Source organism: Podarcis melisellensis, assembly GCF_964234715.1.
Source record: "Podarcis melisellensis genome assembly, chromosome: 17".
NCBI classification, from domain to species: domain Eukaryota; kingdom Metazoa; phylum Chordata; class Lepidosauria; order Squamata; family Lacertidae; genus Podarcis; species Podarcis melisellensis.
The window spans coordinates 32,777,100-32,796,617 of record NC_138534.1 but is presented as its reverse complement, the minus strand read 5'-3'; the positions used below and the strand labels follow the sequence as shown (position 1 = coordinate 32,796,617).

General features: G+C 47.6%; 1 protein-coding gene across 1 annotated transcript; it reads right to left on the bottom strand.

The window, feature by feature from the left end:
- Positions 1 to 880: 880 nt before the first annotated feature.
- LOC309359897 (putative DBH-like monooxygenase protein 2) lies at positions 881 to 18,973 on the bottom strand. The gene is made up of 13 exons (XM_081894241.1): positions 18,641 to 18,973; positions 17,223 to 17,369; positions 16,157 to 16,318; positions 14,143 to 14,226; positions 13,271 to 13,438; positions 12,107 to 12,209; positions 10,182 to 10,348; positions 7,864 to 7,955; positions 6,934 to 7,030; positions 6,762 to 6,821; positions 4,650 to 4,780; positions 3,375 to 3,489; positions 881 to 1,746 (listed from the first exon to the last, which is right to left on the bottom strand). The coding sequence occupies exons 1-13, from the start codon at positions 18,920 to 18,922 to the stop codon at positions 1,504 to 1,506; spliced, it is 1,851 nt and encodes a 616-aa protein (XP_081750367.1). The 5' UTR covers positions 18,923 to 18,973; the 3' UTR covers positions 881 to 1,503.
- Between the last annotated feature and the right edge of the window lie 545 nt (positions 18,974 to 19,518).

The following is a 19,518-nucleotide window of genomic DNA, read 5'->3' as shown; positions in this document are numbered from 1 at the left end:
GGGGTTTGCCACCATGAAGAGGGCCAGGGAGTGTGAGATATGGAGCGTGAGCTACTTTGTCCTCATCTGATCCAGAAGAAAGAAATTCCAGTATTCCATCTATCATTCCCTGCCTGCCAGCATGAGATATTTAGGTTTTTTTCTGCCTCCTTCTGACCCAATTCAACAGGTAGAGAAATCTTCAAATCCCATGCTTCCTTGGAGCCAACGACCATAATTTCCAGTGACTGAGAAGTTGGGAAAGCCTCTCTTATATCTAGCAAAACTGTTTTGTTGGTGCTTAAAAGGTAAAGGGAACCCTGACCATTAGGTCCAGTCATGGACGACTCTGGGGTTGCGGCACTCATCTTGCTTTATTGGCCGAGTCATGTGGCCAGCATGACTAAGCCACTTCTGGCAAACCAGAGCAGCACATGGAAACACAGTTTACATTCCCGCCAGAGTGGTACCTATTTATCTACTTGCACTTTGACATGCTTTCGAACTCCTAGGTGGGCAGGAGCAGGGACCGAGCAACAGGACCCCGTTGCGGGGATTCGAACCGGTGACCTTCTGTCCTAGGCATCAAGTCCTAGGCTCTGTGCTTTAACCCACAGCGCCACCTGCGTAGTTACCAGAGCTATTTTTCCAGAAAAGAAGGTGCTGGAACTCACCATGAACACCTCCCTCATTCTCTTAGAATGGCAATGGCGCCCATCTGAGAGGTGCTAGAACTGAACTCTGGTGAGCTCTGGCTGAAAAAAAGCCCTGGTAGTTACCATCAATCTCTTCTCAAAGGTAAAGGTTTTATTTTTTGCTTTGCTGAGGGTTGGGATCACCCATTATTATTATTATTATTAGGAAGGTTTATTAAAAATAAGCCCCCCCTTCCCCCCAAAAGCTATCATCTTGCTATGGGAAACAATACAGAGCTCAGCCTCTCCAGCAATACCATCAGTGTATTCTCCTTTGGTTGAGCACAAGGGGAGGAGATGCTCTAAAATTCAGGGGGTGGGGGCGCTACAGGAAATTCAGGACCCTCCTTCTCCCTTCCTTGCCCCATGGTTTATCTGGGGAATTGGAGCTGCTGTATCTCTACATACCCTTCAACGTTTCTCCAATGAAAATAGGGGCATCCTAAGGAAAAGCGGATCAAGTCAGAAAAGGGACGGCTTCTGTAAATCCGGGACTGTCCCGGGAAAATAGGGAAACTTGGAGGGTCTTTCTCTACAGAGGGGGAGGTATGCGCTGTTCCTGTTAGCAGGTTAGTGTGCATTCAAAGTGATTTATAAACAACCACCACCAGCACCCACAATTGGCCATCTTGAAATTCAAGGCGACCTGTTTGGGGTTCTCTCCAGCCCTGAGTGACTTGCTCCAGCTTTGCACTTCATTCACACAGTACCAAAGGTTTGTTCGGGGACAAGTGCCCACTGAGATTTAAGAAAAGAACTAGAGTAAGAGCAGCTTGAGAAGCTTTAGCATGTGAATGACAGCTAGTAACTACTCATTGGCAACGGACGTTCAGAGTCTGCTCTGAGAAGGGGCAAGAAGCCAAGTGAACGCCAGAGGGATAAAGAGCAGGCCAGCAAAAGGAAAGTTGCCCGTTGGGTTGAGAGCCTTGGAGGTCACCGTGGGAGGAGTCGCCTGGTGCTTGGCTTTCCTTTCCAGCGGAGGTGCAGGCGGGGATCTGGAAATGTCCTTGCAGGGCTCTGGTTCAGGGTTAACAATGTCTCGGACAAAGCCAGTCTCATTTCTCACCACCTCCTGGAGGTCAAGAAAGAAAGAAAACTTTAAGGATCTACACCTATTTTTTTGCTGTAGTTGTGCGGTTGGTACTACTTCTCCCTTGGAAAGATGAGACGTACTGTATTTTTTGCTCTATAGGATATTTGATAATGTGTAGTTTGCTACGCCTAATAAAGGATATTTGAGGGGGGGGAGCAGAGGTTGGTCATGGATGCTTTAGCTGAAATTCCAGCTCTACAATTCTATGATACTATGGTAGGTTGAAAAATGAGCTGCTAAAGGAACAAGCTCCAGGGACCATTTCACAGTTCTGTTCTCCCACCCACCACAAATCTACCATATTTTTTGCTCTATAAGACACACCAGACCACAAGATGCACCTAGTTTTTGGAGGAGGAAAACAAGAAAAAAATATTCTGAATCTCAGAAGCCAGAACTGCAAGAGGGATCACTGTGCAGTGAAAGCAGCAATCCCTCGTGCTGTTCTGGCTTCTGTGGTAGCTGCGCAGCCTGCATTCGCTCCATAAGACGCACACACATTCCCGTTACTTTTTAGGAGGGAAAAAGTGAGTCTTGTAGAGCAAAAAATATGGTACTTTCAGGTAAGGCTGTGCAGTTGTAGCAACAACTGAACAACTCTGAGGTTCTTGGACCCCCCAGCCACCCACCCACCCTAAAAATCAGCTTGGGAGGGTTGGGGCACCCTATGGAGCAGATTTGGGGAGGATGGGCGGGTGAGAGAGGAAAAGCAAGCCCCACTGTGTGAGTGGAATTCCACTCATGCACTGCTGGACACCCCCCAAAGATTTTGATTTGCGCTCTTGTTTGAGGGTAGGGGAGCTTTAAGCCTTTAAAAGGTAAAGGGACCCCTGACCCTTAGGTCCAGTTGCGGATGACTCTGGGGTTGCAGCGCTCATCTCGCTTTGCTGGCCAAGGGAGCCGGCGTACAGCTTCCGGGTCATGTGGCCAGCATGACTAAACCGCTTCTGGTGAACCAGAGCAGTGCACAGAAACGCCGTTTACCTTCCCACCAGAGTGGTACCTATTTATCTACTTGCACCTTGACGTGCTTTTGAACTGCTAGGTGGGCAGGAGCAGGGACCGAGCAACGGGAGCTCACCCCGTCACGGGGATTCGAACTGCCAACCTTCTGATCGGCAAACCCTAGGCTCTGTGGTTCTAAATATTACACAGGGCCTGTGTCTGGAGTTTGCCTTGGAAAAACTTCCCATTTACTTCATCAGGAGCTTTCCCCCCTGTGGAAATTGCAGTTGTGAGGGGACCACTGGTTAAACCACCTCTATTTCCTCCAGTCTAGGGTCCTGATCTGGATCAAACCCTCTTGCATTAGCCATTTGTTTAATCCCACCTCACCCCACACTTAAAGACACAGCTCCTTCACCAACATAATGTGTCATTTGTTCCTTATGGGTTGGTGTCAGACTCGGGACTTGAATGAACCAAGAGCCGGACCTGATCCTAGGAGCAGAAGGGTATAAGACAGGGAGTGAGCCTATGCTGCCACCATCAAGCCCTGGCCAAAGGAGGGAACTGCAAGGAAACCAGATAAACTTTGGATCCCCTTTCTGATTTTTCCAGCTGATGTTAACACCAAATACAAAAAATGCCCCCAAAACCTTGCTTACATCAATTGTTTTGATGACCACAATCTGATTGGCCTCCTTGCAAGCCTTCTCCGCTTTCTTGATGGTCTCTTGGTCCCATTCCACCAAGTTTATAGCCATCATTCCTTCCATTGCACTGGAGAAATTGAGGAGGAACACAGGAAAAGAAGATTAATGCTTCACAGGGGCTGTGCCATAGGAAGTTGGCAGCATGGAAAGAGAGGCTGACCTTGGAAGGATACAGACGTATGGGCCTTCCAAAGGAGGATGAATGTGGTTTGAGCTTTAAACACACATTCTCTACCCGGGAAGGCAACCAATGGACGGCTCAAACTTCTTCCATCACACTTCAGAACAGGGATGAGTGGCTAACCTTTTTTTTGGCCTGACAATGACCCAGATTACCCCAGGCAACCCTCCAGAGGGCTCATGCTTGTATTGAGTGTGGATAATCTACACAGTCGCCTTCCCAAGTCAGTCACACACAGGGGAAACAGACACCCCGAACTCTGTGGATCAGCTGATGAGGGAGATTACCACCCGTTCCCCACACCATCACATGATAGATCTGATGAATGAGGGTGGGCCCAATTCAAAGCGGTGGTTTTGACCTATAAAGCCTTAAACGTCTCAGAACCGCAATACCTCAAGGACCGCCTCTTTCCATATGAACCTACCCAAACCCTAAGATCATCTTCTGAGGCCTTCCTTCATGTGCCTCCTCCTTAAGAGGTCAGGAGGGTGGCAACACAATAAGGGGCCTTCTCTGTGCTGGCTCCCCGCCTGTGGAAAGCTCTCCCCAGGGAAGTTCACCTGGCGCCTTCCTTATACACCTTTAGGCACCAGGCAAAAACGTTCCTTTTTAACCAGGTCGACCTGATTGACATCCCATACCCTTTCAAAATGTGGCTCTTTTTTGGGTGTGTGTGTGTATTATTGGGTTATTGTTCTTATTTTGATTTTATATACTGTGATCTTTTCTGTGAACCGCCCTGAGTATAGGGCGGTATATAAATTCAATAAATAAAATAAGTATAAATCCCTATCAGGGTAGTGGGGGCTGTGCCCTTTTTTAAAAACTTTTTGGACACTGCTGCCAAAATGGATTGGATTGCATGCGCCCCCCCCCCCCCGAAAAATCTACTTAAGGAGGCCTGTTTAGCCCCCACAAAAAACTGTGGATTGGCAACCGCTGCCTTAGAACGGTCTGCCTGCCTCCATCCTGCGACACGATTGCGGATCGGATGCTGTCTGCGTCCTGCCGTGGCATTCAGGCGCCTTCTCAGAAACACTCACTCTGCTGCCTCTTGGCCCAGCTCATGGGCCACCTGCTGAATGTCTGGGTACCCCATGCAGCTGGAGATGTTGTTTCGAGGATAGTAGAAGAGGAAGGCCAGGCACATTTCGTTCAGAGTACTTGGACCGCCCTGAGGGAAAACAAAGGCCAAATTCATTTAAGATGCAAGAGTTTGAAAAACCAGAAGCTTTTCTATTAGGAAATTTTAGGTGCAGATACAGTGGTACCTCGGGTTAAGTACTTAATTCGTTCCGGAGCTCTGTTCTTAACCTGAAACTGTTCTTAACCTGAAGCACCACTTTAGCTAATGGGGCCTCCTGCTGCCGCCATGCCGCCGGAGCACAATTTCTGTTCTCAATCTGAAGCAAAGTTCTTAACCTGAAGCACCATTTCTGGGTTAGCAGAGTCTGTAACCTGAAGCGTATGTAACCTGAAGCATATGTAACCTGAAGCATATGTAACCTGAAGCATATGTAACCCGAGGTACCACTGAATAACAAAGGAGCAGGAAAGACTATTTACGGACGTGAGGACAGCAGCAAGGATATTTTGGGCCCAGAGACAGAAAGAAGACAAAGTGCCGGCCAGAGATAAAGATGATGGATTATGCCAAAATGGCAAAAACAACCGGGAAGATCAGAAATCAAGACGATAGAAATTTTAGTAAGGAATGGGAAAAATTTATAAGTTACCTCGGTGAACATTGTAAAGAACTAAAATCTTTGGCAGGACTGTAACAACACTTGTAATGTAACAAGAACTATGGGGAATTAGGGAATTTTAAGAAAATGGAGAATCGTATAAGATGCAGTTGGAAAAGGAATGTCAATGGAATCCACGGAAGAGCAGAGGGAAGTGCAAGGATTCAGGGAGTTTTTTGTGTATGATTATGATTTGAAGACAAATGTAAACCAATTAAAAAATTGTAAAAAGAGAGAGAGAGGGTTTTGGCCGCAGCACAACAACATCTCTTGCTGGCTTCAGGTATCAGCACAGCCAGAGCTGGGACAGTGCTGTGCAGGAAGAATAGCAGAGACAGGCACTACAGTCCTGTGCCTTTGCAGAGTAATACTGGGTCATACTGGGGGGTGCAGGGGGGGCCAGCCGCACCGGGCGCAACATCTGGGGGGGGGGGCGCTCGCACTTGCAGCTCTCTGCCCCTACCTGGCTCACTCACTCTCTCTCACTGCAGTGCAGGCTGTGCGAATCCGATCCGAGCCGCCGGGTTGCCGCCCACTGTGGAGGGGGTGGGTGCCAGGCATGCGGTGCGGAGAGAGAGCGAGGGACTATCTGGGGGAGGGACAGTGCAGCGGCCGCCCAGCGCAGCGCTGAGCGCGGGAGAGAACCACAGCAGACCAGCCCAGGCAGCAGCAAGAAGAACCTGGCAGCGGCGGTAGGTTAGGGGTTCGGGGGCGCAAATTACTTGCCTTGCCCCGGGTTAGGGGGCGCAAATTACTTGCCTTGCTGACAACCCACGCTACGCCGCTGTACTGGGTCAATTCCCTGGCACGTGGGAATCAGTAAGGGATTTGTTCACAAATCCACATCTCACCCCTTGTTCTGTGCACTCTGCCCCATATCTCACCCCCCCAACTCCCCTTATACTGGCCTGTGCTTTCCCCTCCTTCCACCACACCTGAAAACCTTAGGTGGCCCTGCAAGCTGTTACTAAAATATCTGGATATTCTGGGGACAGCGAGATTGGATTTAGCAAAAGTTGTCCTCTCCCGAAACCACCTTCCCCCTAACGCTTAGGTCATGGGTAGGCAAACTAAGGCCTGGGGGCCGGATTCGACCCAATTGCCTTCTAAATCCGGCTTGCGGATGGTCTGGGAATCAGCGTGTTTTTACATGAGTAGAATGTGCCCTTTTATTTAAAATGCATCTCTGGCTTATTTGTGGGGCCTGCCCGGTGTTTTTACATGAGTAGAATGTGTGCTGTTATTTAAAATGCATATCTGGGTTATTTGTGGGGCATAGGAATTCGTTCATTCTCCTCCCCCCAAAAATATAGTCTGTCCCCCTACAAGGTCTGAGGGACAGTGGACTGGCCGCCTGCTGAAAAGGTTTGCTGACCCCTGGGCTTAGGTGGTTTTCAGTCAAGGACTTACAAAGGTCAGCCCTGTCCGGTCTTTGGTTTGATAGTGACATTCCACCAGGAACTCATCTCCCTGTAAAACACAAGAGGACACGGGGTCAAGCCTATAGCAGCAGAGGGTCGCTGCTGAAAATGGCTTCTTCCCACCAAAGCGTGGTTCAAAGGGAAACACTGGGATGACGTACTGATTTGAAAATGACCTCCTCCTTCATGCCTCTGGTCTCCTGGAGATTGAAATCGTACTTGTTGTCTTCACAAATGACCGTCAGCTGCTCTCCATTCCTGGGAGTGGGGTGGGGGTGTGGAGACAAAGAAACAGGAGAGACAAACAAACCTGAGATGCTGCTGAGAGAAAACTGTAACTGGGATGCAACCAGGATCTGATCTAATGCCTTCCTGACAAACATTTCTAAGAGCTAATATTACTAAGTGAAATGACATCTGTTGACATGCGTTTCAGTCTTCAGTACGAACAGTGAACTGAGTTTTCTGGCTGTCCCCCACCTGTTACACACTGAGCCTCTTGGGCTTGCCAGTCAGAAGGTCAGCGGTTCGAATCCCTGCAATGGGGTGAGCTCCCGTTGCTCTGCCCCAGCTCCTGCCAACCCAGCAGTTTGAAAGCACGCCAGTGCAAGTAGATAAATAGGTACCGGGAAGGTAAACGGCGTTTCCGTGCTCTCTGGATTCTGTCATCGTGTCCTGTTGTGCCAGAAATGGTTTAGTCATGCTGGCTACATGACCCAGAAAGCTGTCTGTGGACAAATGCCTTTGACTGGACTTAACTGTCCAGGGGTCCTTTATCTTTACACACCAGGCCTTCACTTGTTGCAGAATAATGGGGGTGCTTTCATTTGAAAACTGGGAGTGATCCATGCTATACCTCTTTTCCCCCGCAATGTCTAGGCCTCTAGGGCAATAGTGTCTCACACCGAATGTAAACGAACTGTGAAAAAGGCTATGAACAGAAAGTGGAGATGCTTATATGTACCTTTCCTTGCTTATTTGTTTGTTTTGTATCACAAACAATTTTTTAAAAATAAAAACAAATTAATAGAAGTAAAAAAACCACACACCCAAAAAATAGTGTGGCCCACATAAACACTGGCTTTTCTTACCTGTACTGGACTCCTCTCACTCCCAACCCAGCCAAGTGTGTATGCAGCAAGTAACCAAAGACATGCATATCAGGCACTGGAACGCCATTCATCTGCAATCCAAAAGAGGGAGGAAAAGGCCCATGAATGGCATCTGGCCCAGGAGCAGAGGAAGAGGGGGTCTGTGGGTATGGGCCACCTTTGGTGTCACCACTGAGGGGGGTGACAAAATGCCAGGCAGCACTCACTGCGGGACCTGCAGCGCACCTGAGCCACGCATCTCTCCTGGGAGAGACGGGTGGCTTGGGCGCGCGCAGGCTCCCCGCTGCCCAAATGGTCTGCCCTCTGCCTCCCCCCCCCAGCTGTAGGGCGGCTGAGTAGGAGGAGTTACAGATAGGTAGCCGTGTTGGTCTGCCATAGTCAAAACAAAAAAAATTCCTTCCAGTAGCACCTTAAAGACCAACTAAGTTAGTTCTTGGTATGAGCTTTCGTGTGCATGCACACTTCTTCAGATACCAGGTAGCCGTGTTGGTCTGCCATAGTCAAAACAAAAAAAAATTCCTTCCAGTAGCACCTGAAGAAGTGTGCATGCACACGAAAGCTCATACCAAGAACTAACTTAGTTGGTCTTTAAGGTGCTACTGGAAGGATTTTTTTTTGTTTTGAGTAGGAGGAGGCAAGCAGACCCCGGAGGCCCTGCAATGCGCCCCATCCCTATGGGCAACTCGCCCCGCCCATGGGCGCACCGCCCCAGGTGCTGGAACGGCTTCCTCCGCCGCTGATCTGGCCACTATGCTTTGAACGTTTTCCCCGGCAAACATCTCAGGAAATCATCAGACATCTATGGAATGTTCTGGCAGCCAAATTTCAGCACCAGAACAGCCACACTGTTAATTTGCTGCTCACTAGCTACAGCAGTGGTTTTCAACCAGTGTGTCGTGGCACCATGGGATGCCATGAATGCCCCTCTTTCCTTCCCTCCCTCCTCTGATGCCCTCTGGTGTCTCTGCCTCCCAAAAGCTTGTTTGTTGCAGCAGCCTTGACTATGGGCGAACGGTGCCTCTGGGAGGCATCTCTCTTTGAGGTGGGGCAGTTCATAGACCAGGGGCGGCAGCAGTGGCTTCCTGGAGGACATCCAAAGAGAGGGGAGAGGAGGCTGAGGGAACACTCCACAAGGGAGAGTGTTTGAAAAAGGGTGAGAGGCTGCCTGCTCTGCGGCCAAGGGGTGACATAACTGGGCTCCTGAGCCCCACAGGAGTGCTGCAGAAAGAAACTGGTTGGTTAAGGGAGCCGCGGACACAAAAAGGTTGAAAACCTCTGAGCTACAGGGTCAACCCAAGACATCTGGTTGCCTGAGGTGAGGAACAAGATGGCGTCCGTCCCTGTCACCCTGACAGATACTGGCAGTTGAATCGTATTTCAATACCGACAATGGATAAGGTTCTGTACTGCACCAGAGAACCAAAGGGTAGCTAAGGGAGGCGAGGTCAGGCCGTGTGACGCATGCAGCAGCTCTCTCCTCAAACTGCCAAGAAACTCCTGGGTACAGCTAGGGGGCTCAGGGGGAAGAGCCGCATGGTTGCCACTGTTCCCCACCCTCAACACTCCCGCTCTGAGGTGGTCACTTCACTGTGTCTAATGGAAACCAGCTGTGATCACCTGCTCTTGGGCCAACGCACGGCCTGCTATTTGCCATGTTCAAGCTGCCACCAGGGCTTCACCTTGCCACATAAACATTGAGATTTCCTCTCTCTCTCTCTCTCTCTCTCTCTCTCTCTCTCTCTCTCTCTCTCTCTCTCAACAGTCAGCCGTGCAGGAATTTAGCAGATAAAATTTTCTTCGATCTCCGTTCCAAGGAAAGCGCCACCCGTTTAATTCTCGTGAGTACGGCAGGCTACATAAAAGATGCAGGAGCAAGCCCTGGAGAATAACACTGGCAACCCCACACAAAAAGCTCAATAATTTGGCCTAGCGTCAATTTCTCTCCACAGTGAGGAACAAGCACTTCTTGCCTGCAGTTGCCACTGCAAGACATTTTTACAGCTGGAGGCTGAGCCCTGTCTCCATCCCTACTGCTAGGGCAACCCCATTCCCTGCAGTTCTCCTGCTCGGCCTGTTAGCCCCCATGGCTGCTTTCTGCTGGGGAAATGTGCATGTGTTCCCCATGGAACGGGGAGTCTCACCTTAACCCTGAGCTGCTCTTTGTAGAGCTTTTATATAGAATGCAATAAGAGCATGTCTTTGAAATTGTAGCCTGAATATGAAGTATCAACGCTCAGTGCTAGCATTCGTTACTGAACTGGGGCGGGGAAAGGGCTGTGGAATACTCCGGAACTTACATCATCAAACTGACTGGTATTGCAGACACCGTAGGACATGAAGGACTCGGCTCCAGGGGGGAGGAAATGGATTGGAAATGTGAAGAATCCTGTCTGCAGAACCCCCATGTCATAAGGACGCAGCTCCGTAGTATAATAGAGTCGTATCCCTGAGTTGTCAATCAAGCCTTAGGAAAGAAAACCCGCAGGTGAGCAACTGGTTCTGTATAAGTTTCCGTGCAACTGAAAATATGGTTTGTTCACACTTCACCTCATTCCATGCCTAGAAAATAAATGAGTCCAAACTGTTTTCTGCTTTCTAGACATGGGTCTGAGCGGTTTTGCCTTTGCCCTGCTGCTTTCCCCCAGAAATCCTGCTCTGTGGAGAACTCAATTGCTGTTTGCTCCGATTTAGCGCTAAACCACTGGTTTTCCCAGGGGAAAGCGGTGGGGCAAACAGAAGAGTGGATAATCCCGTGGTGAGAGGCCACTTTACCACGTGAGTGAAAATTTTGGGGGCTTCCGATAATCAAGATAGTATACATCTATTTGTACATTCAAAAGGGACACGGGTGGCGCTGTGGGTTAAACCACAGAGCCTAGGACTTGCCGATCAGAAGGTCGGCGGTTCGAATCCCAGTGACGGAATGAGCTCCCGTTGCTCGGTCCCTGCTCCTGCCAACTTAGCAGTTTGAAAGCACATCAAAGTGCAAGTAGATAAATAGGTACCACTCCGGCGGGAAGGTAAATGGCATTTCCGTGTGCTGCTCTGGTTCACCAGAAGCGGCTTAGTCATGCTGGCCACATGACCCGGAAGCTGTATGCCAGCTCCCTCGGCCAATAAAGCGAGATGAGAGTCGGCCACGACTGGACCTAATGGTCAGGGGTCCCTTTACCTTTACCTTACTTGTACATTCAACAAGGACAACAAAAAGACAAACAGAACATCAACTTAATGTCCTACTTCCAAATTTCCAGAGGCATCTGGCTGGTAAACCTTGCTGGCATAGATGGACCCTCAGTTCTTACCAGTGTGAGACATGGGGCCTACCTCACCACTATCCTGCTAAGTTCCTCATAGTGATAAATATTTACTGAAGGACATGAAGAAATATGAATATTTATAGAAGCGCCAGCACCAGGAGCATTTCCCAAGTATAGTTGTATCTTGGAAGTCGAGCGGAATCCGTTCGACTTCCAAAACGTTCAAAAACCAAATTGCAGCTTCTGATTGGCTGCAAGAAGCTCCTACAGCCAATCAGAAGCCACAGAAGCCCTGTCAGGGTCCAAAAGAACGTTCTCAAACCGGAACAATCACTTCGAGGTTTGAGGCATTTGAGAGCCAAAACCTCCGAGTTCCAGGGCGTTTGGGATCCAAGGTACGACTGTATCAGTGCTTCTGCTGACCATAATCTCCCATTGTCCAGGTCTCCTGGTGCTCAATAGCAGCTGCCCTAACATTACTCCACAGACACTTCTAATCCAGTAAGACACACAAACACACACACACACACACACACACACAAAATGGCCTCCAAATGCAGAAGCTGGCCCTCCTGTGTCCATCACTCTTTATATGTCTAGGGCTGCCATACTCTGGCTCTCCTTTCCTCTGCAAAGGAAACACCAGCAGGAATTAAGGAACCCTGAGACATGTAGTTCTTGAGAGAGGCACATATCTGTCAAACTACAACTCCTGGAGCTTTCGGTACAAGTTCTTCCACCTCTGAGATCCTCAGATAAGTTTCATAAACATCCTCAAGCATCACCTACAATTTTGCCTCAATCTCCCCCCTCTTGGAAATAGGCCGGAAGCCTATGCTGTGGTCCCTTAGTCCCCCTGAGTAAAGCATCCCAATTTCTCTCCCCATGCTCTGGCTGTGTTCCCTGCTCCTCATCAACACATCACCTTCCTCTTATGCAATCAATATATGTGCTTTACTCACCTGGAATTCCATTAAAATTGCTGTAGTGGACTTCTAACCGGATCCACTGGGGATCAATTGGTGTACCTAAGGAGATTCCAGTTTCATCTGGGAACATGTAGCTCTAGTTGGTTGGTGGGGGAGAAGAAAGACAGCTATTAAAAAATGGTCAGTTGACTGTTGCGTCCCCTGTTCTCTTGGCTTCTGAGCTTAATGTTGCACAGAAGTCAGTAATATTACAAATTCAGTGAGGCAGCAGTCCTAAACCCATTTACCTGTGAGTAAGCCCATACCCTCCAACATTTCTCCAAAGAAAATAGGGGTGTCCTATTTACTACTACTACATAAGGCCGTAAAACCTCTGGCAGGGATCAATAGCGATCACATCTTCTAGACCAAATATTTAAAATAGTTGTATGGCACCAGTGAATGGTAGCTTGTTAAGGGAGCTGAAAGTTTTTAGGAAGGCCCTTTATTCAGAAAGCTACAAACCCCAGCCCAGTATCTAGATTGGACCAGGCACCTTTGCTGAGCTTCCCATTCACTTCAGTGGCACATGCTCAGGAGAATTTAGCCCCGGGGAATTGAACCCAGAAACAATGAAACAATGAACCCGGCTAAAAAAAACACCATAGCACTAAAACTCTCTCAGAGATCAGTTTTGAACTTCACTGCAGTAGTTTGACCACAGGTGAAAAAGCAGTTCTCATGGCCTGGGAAGTTCCTGTTGAAATCAAGCCTTGTCAGAGGAATGTGCCACTCTTCAGGCACCCGGCTGATTTCCTTGTTGACCTCCCCATCTGCGACTCCCGGCAGGAAACAGGCGAGATCTCTAATCGGCGATCCTTCCCAAACGTGAGAAGAACACACCACTCCTTCACTCTCCTCCCTGCTATCCCCAGGGAGGGGAAAGAGACAGACAGAAATGTAAAAACATGCCTTTATTTCTGTCTTTTGCAGCAGTACAGAGAAACATGTCTGCACTCTCTTAACATCAACAACAGAGAGATAGACATCCAGTACAGGTCAGATGACACACTGAGCTAACATCCGGTGCTCAGTACAGTGAATGGACTGCCCCCTTTTCCCACGGTAACAGTCACAAACATCAACATCCTGTTTGGCTTTCCAGCCACCTGCTGAAGCTGCATTGCTCCTTTTTGGTAACAGTTCCTACATACTCACCCCTCCTCCTACAGCCCAGCCCACGACTATCTGGGAGCAGAGGGCAAAATCAGGATCAGCTCCGTAGCAGTCGCTGACCCCAGTCGGCAGCACACTGCCATTGCCGCACGCATAAACCAGGATGTGGTGCACCATGGTTTCGTTTCGAGGTGTGATCATGGCCTCAAACTGTAGACAGAAGAAAGAAAGAAGGAAAAACAGTGACTACTTCATTAACCGGGATGACTTCTGTAAATCCAGGGTAAAAGGTAAAGGTGACTATGGGGTTGCGGCGCTCATCTCGCTTTCAGGCTGAAGGAGCCGGTGTTTGCCCACAGACAGCTTTCCAGGTCATGTGGCCAGCATGACTAAACCCCTTCTGGCACAACGGAACACTGTGACGGAAACCAGAGCGCACAGGAAAACCATTTACCTTCCTGCTGCAGTGGTACCTGTTTATCTACTTGTACTGGTGTGCTTTCAAACTGCTAGGTTGGCAGGAGCTGGGGCAGAGCAACGGGCGCTCACTCCATAGTGGGGATTCGAACTGCCGACCTTCTGATAGGCAAGCCCAAGAGGCTCAGTGGTTTAGACCACAGCTCCACCTTTTACCTTTTTAATCCAGGACTGTCCCTGGAAAACAGGGGCACTTGTTATCAAACAACAGGGGCATTGGAGTTATCAAACAACAGCAAAAGTTTACTGAGTGGTCCCTGGGGGAATTTTCAAGCGAATTTAAATTCCCCCCTTTCATTGGATGGAGTGCATGGTTTGTCAGTGTTGATGTGACACCCCCTCCACCATCACCCAAAACCATCATTTTCTCCTCCTAAAAAACGGCTTACGGTGAGGTCTTCGGCTGAAACCTTTCTACGCTTCTTTCCCACAGTTACCTTGTAGATGTGATGTTTTTCCTTGACTATTGGCAATGGTATGAAAGTGCAGGCGTAGGTGGTGTCATCCTCTGGGATAGGGAACTGCAAAACAAAGTCAAAACAACACTGAGCATTGTAGGGTTGCCAGCTCCTGGAATTTTCTATGACAATAAAAAAGCGGAAGCTGGCCCTAACATGAGGTAAAGGTAAAGGTAAAGGGATCCCTGACCATTAGGTCCAGTCGTGGCCGACTCTGGGGTTGCGGTGCTCATCTCACTTTATTGGCCGAGGGAGCCGGTGTACAGCTTCCGGGTCTTGTGGCCAGCATGACTAAGCCACTTCTGGCAAACCAGAGCAGCTCATGGAAACACTGTTTATCTTCCCGCTGGAGTGGTACCTATTTATCTACTTACACTTTGACGTGCTTTCGAACTGCTAGGTTGGCAGGAGCAGGGACCGAGCAACGGGAGCTCACCCCGTCGTGGGGATTCGAATCGCCGACCTTCTGATTGGCAAGTCCTAGGCTCTGTGGTTTCACCCACAGGGCCACCCGCGTCCCTTAACATGAGGTAAGATAACTCAATTTGCCTTGGGCAGCAGATTGGAGGTTGCGACTGAAGGGATGGCAGGTTGTGGACCGCTTGGTGTCAACCTTTTTAAAGAAAAGCGAGGACCACCATACTGGACAGGAGGGTAGCAATATTGTCCAACACAGAGAGACGAGTTCTTGCATATCCATAATGCTCAGGTACATGAGTACACCAGTGTTTAAATTAAAAAGGAAGCTCAAGTTTGATGCTGACATCCTACTATGGTATCCTGCCATTAAGAGTTTGATCATGAGAATACTTGATTTCCTTTGAGCAAATGACTATAGTGCTACCTCGGGTTAAGAACTTGATTTGTTCTGGAGGTCCATTCTTAACCTGAAACTGTTCTTAACCTGAAGCACCACTTTAGCTAATGGGGCCCCCTCTGCACCGTGCGATTTCTGTTCTCATCCTGAAGCAAAGTTCTTAACCTGAGATACTATTTCTGGGTTAGCGGGGTCTGTAACCTGAAGCGTCTGTAACCTGAAGCGTCTGTAACCTGAGGTACCACTGTATTCTTGAATCCACTGTACTAGCAGGATGCAACAATGTACATCTTCTGGGTCAGTGGTAGATCAGTCTCCCCACCCACCAGAATTGTAAAATACATTGGGTTGTATTCAACGGTTGTAATACTCATATGAGATAGGGCTGCCATACGTCTGGGAAATGTCCGGGAAAATCTGCTGGATGGATCTTGTTCTCCTTTTCTCTCTTTCTCCTTCTCTCTCTCTGTTCTGGTGTTCTATTTTCTGTATGTTTAATGTTAAGGTTTAGCAGCACATCCTCAAAAACTGTTCCACTATAAAATCAGGAGGTTTTCTAACTCACATATTTAGGTTAAAAATGTTACCTTGCCAGAAATGCTTTGGGGAAATTGCTGCTACAGAAAAAGCTTACTCATCAGTTTGATTTTTTTAAAAAAAAATACAAATAGGTTTAATGTTGCTGGACAACATTTAGTGCTAAGAAGGCTCTAGGGGAAGATGAGTGCCTAACTCTCTTTAAGTTGAGCAACTGAATTTCCCTTGATTTAAGCAAAAAGGAACAGCACGAGAAAAGAAAGAAAAAAATGTTGCGGAGGGTGATTTGAACAGTGAAGGAAGGAGCTTTGTTGGGTACAACCAGCCACTCTTCTGAAATGGTTAAAATGAGTTTAATAGCGTGGAAGAAACCAATGTCAATATATTTATTTGCAATACAATGTTATTATTTGTCTAAGTGATTTGCAAATTGGTATTTTTACTTCAAGCTGCAATAATACGTACACTGAAAAGCAAACAGTGAAAAATATACGCCCGTGTCAATAACACGATCACTAGTTTGAATAAATGAATGAAATCTGTCTTAATGGGAAACACTGAGACTTTATGGTGCTGAATGGAAATATCCAACAAGATCCATGCACTTTGCTGTAAGGCAGCTCGGGAGGTACTACTCACATCGTTGAGCTTCAGGTCATACACCTTGTAGACACTGGGTGAGTGCAATTCATCTTCAGTTGACAGCAGCATCAAGAAAAGAGATTTGTGGATTATTCTCCCTTTGAAGAAGTCAATTGTGTCATCCGTACCATAGCCAGTAATCAGTCGTAGTGTGTCACCCTGTGCAGGGAAAAGTTAAAAAGAAAAATCTTCCCTCCATTATCATATTGTTGCAGGTAAGCTGGCAACTAAAAGAACAAAAGGACAATCTGAGTGGACTCTCCTCTCCCTGACCACAGCGAAAAGACTGATACTGATGAATTGGAAAAATTAAAAATGCAGCTCCCTTCTACAATCGGATTGAAGACTTATCCAATCTCGCAACATATGAACAACTTGCATATAAACGCAAACTTGCCATGGACAAATTCAGTGGCATTTGGAATTCTTACAAACGCTGTAGTAGGTTAAGATCTGGGGAAGTACAATAACAACTTTGTAAAATATACAGTTTTGGGGTTCCCCTATTCCCCTTCCCCCCCTTTTCCAAGGGTGCTGTTTCTCTCCTTTTCACTCTTTTATTTACATCTCACCATATTTAGTGCACATATAATTCTGTACTTTTTGCATTTTCAATAAAGATGTTTTAAAAAAGAAGAGAAAAAAAGTAAAATCCTCCCATCTGCTAAATTTTTGGTGGGATTCGCCTAAACAGCACCACCGGTGGAAGCTCTGCAAAAAGACTTCTGCTTGCACAATAGGGCTTGGCTCTCCTCTCCTCCCTATGCACACCCCCCCCCCAGAACAGCCTGGGGGGCAGAGAGGGGAAGATGTGGGGTCATTCCATTTTTTCCCCCAGAGACCCACCCAACCTAGGAACCTCATGTTACAAACCTTTTCCTCTGAGTACCGTTGCATTAATATTTTAGTTGTGTGGTTTTTTTAAGTGCCACAGATTTTATTGGGAGTGCAAAGCACCCACTTCAGCCTCTTGCATTTTAGCAAACAAGATTTTTAAAAGTGCTAGGATGTGATCCGCTCTAAAGCCAGCTGAACTGTAGCTGGATATGGCTGCTTTGGTTACCGTGATGTCCAGGTCATGCTCATCGCAGGTACGGAAATATCGCCTGAATGCCATGGTGGTGGTTGTCTCATCCTGGGTCAAGGACAGCAGTTCATAGTCTTGGCTTTCGTCCTCCAAGACAGTTTCTTCATCTACACCATGCCAGTCCTGAGTGAAACAGGGAGAACAAACTTTTGGAAACACAGGAAGTCAAAAGAGCATTCAAATTCCTCATCATCAACACATTTTTTGGGGGGACCACTAATTTGCATGTCCATTCTAATTCCAAATCCATCTCATTTTTTCTTCTGGGGCACAATTTATTGCCATCCCTAGCTGAAAGGCATACTGTATCTTCTTTAAAAGTATTTCTAAACTACGGAATACTTTAAGAAATTCTGAGCAGTGTACAAAAGATGCAGGAAAACAATGATAAAAACAGCTAAAAACAGGAATCCAGGGAAGCCTGTCTGAAGGCAGTAATTAAGGATGCTTCATGTATGGCAGAGTAAGGGGCATTTGAAAGGGCAGCAGCAATAGTGAAAAATGGCCGTTTTCAGATCAATACTTTATGACAATGCATAGGGTGCTGGGCCAGGAGTAAAATATGGAGGCTATAGAAGTAAGAAAAATGCCTACCAAACTCATCTGAAACACTGTAGAGACAACCTTCCCTGTTCTGAGAGCTAGTCAATCTCTATATCCATGCTCTGGAACATCTATGTATGTATACCATTTTACTGCAATACAAACAAGCCACTACAGATAGGACATATGTATTACCCAAACACAAGGCTGTTGAATGGAGGCAGGCCAGTTTTCAAGTGCAGGTGCTGACCTTTAAAGCCCTAAACGGCCTCAGCCCTGAAGGAGCGTCTCCACCCCAATCATTCAGCCTAGACACTGAGGTCCAGCTCTGAGGGCCTTCTAGCAGTTCCCTCACTGCGAGAAGTGAAACTACAGGGGACAAGGCAGAGGGTCTTCTCAGCAGTCATACCCACCCTGTGGAATGTCCTTTCAGCCGATGTCAAAGAGTTAAAACACCTATATGATTTTTCGTAGACATCTGAAGGCAGCCCTGTTTTGGGAAGCTTATAATGTTTGTTGTTGTTGTTGTTGCTGCTGCTGTTTTTCCTGTATTTTTGTTGGACACTCCATTTTCTAGTGCTACACCATCCCTTTACCTTCAGCTGGGCAGCAAAGTGTGGCCCCATCTGCTAGCTGACCTGATGTTCAATGGGTCTGTGTAGGGAGCCTACACAATGGAGACTACAATACCTCTGGAAGCACAGATTCTCTTGGTCCTGTGAAATCATCACCTCTAGATCCATTTGTAACTTCCTTCATAATGAAAGCAGCCTCCCTCTCCCTGCCCTGGTATGTGTAGATACAAACTCCTCACAAAGAGGAAACGACAGCTCATATTATTTTCATCTTACTGAGAAATAGACGTTGCCGTCAGGAAGGACCCCGCCAATCACAAAGTCTGCCCCGGTCATCTCTCCGTGAACAGTGAAGCCAAAAGCCACCCATCCCGTTGTCTTGGCTTCCAGCTCAAAAGTCATCAAGCTGCTACTGTCTTCATGGTCCCACCGCAGGTAGATCTGGTGTGTGGGGTCGAGGAACGCCGAGAAACGCAGTGGAGGAACCGGGGAATGGCTGGAGCAGAGGCACAAGGTGGACAAGAGGAACAGCAGACTTTTCATACATGGGTGGCTCATCCTCTTGGAGCAGAGAGCACCCTTTCTTCTCACTCTCCCAGTGAGATCTCCCTCAAGCTAGCTAGCACCTTATACTGTGGAGACCCGGTTTATATGAAAAGCTGGGACTTGCTGGGACCAGTGCCAGAGAGGAAGGGCAATGGTTTTTATTCTCCGTATCAGATTCAGAAGGTGGGATAAGTGCATCATTTTACATAATGCTATGGCACCCTTCCCAATGGATATTTGTTGCTGCTGCGATTACCCCTTCCCCCTTTTTGCAGGTCTGGTGTGTATGTTTTTCCTTGCACAGGCATTGTGCAAAACGTATAAAACACCTTCTGAAAGTATTTGATTGTGTAAAGCTCTAGTGACTGCAGAGGTAACTGGATCATGACCACATCCCTGGATCATGACCACATACCTGTTTTCTTTGTTTTGTAGGTTTTCTATTGGAAACATAGAAACTGTTTTATTCATGGCATATCTTCACTCTATGAAGTACAGTGGTACCTCGGGTTAAGAACTTAATTCGTTCCGGAGGTCCCTTCTTAATCTGAAACTGTTCTTAACCTGAAGCACCACTTTAGATAATGGGGCCTCTCACTGCCGCCACA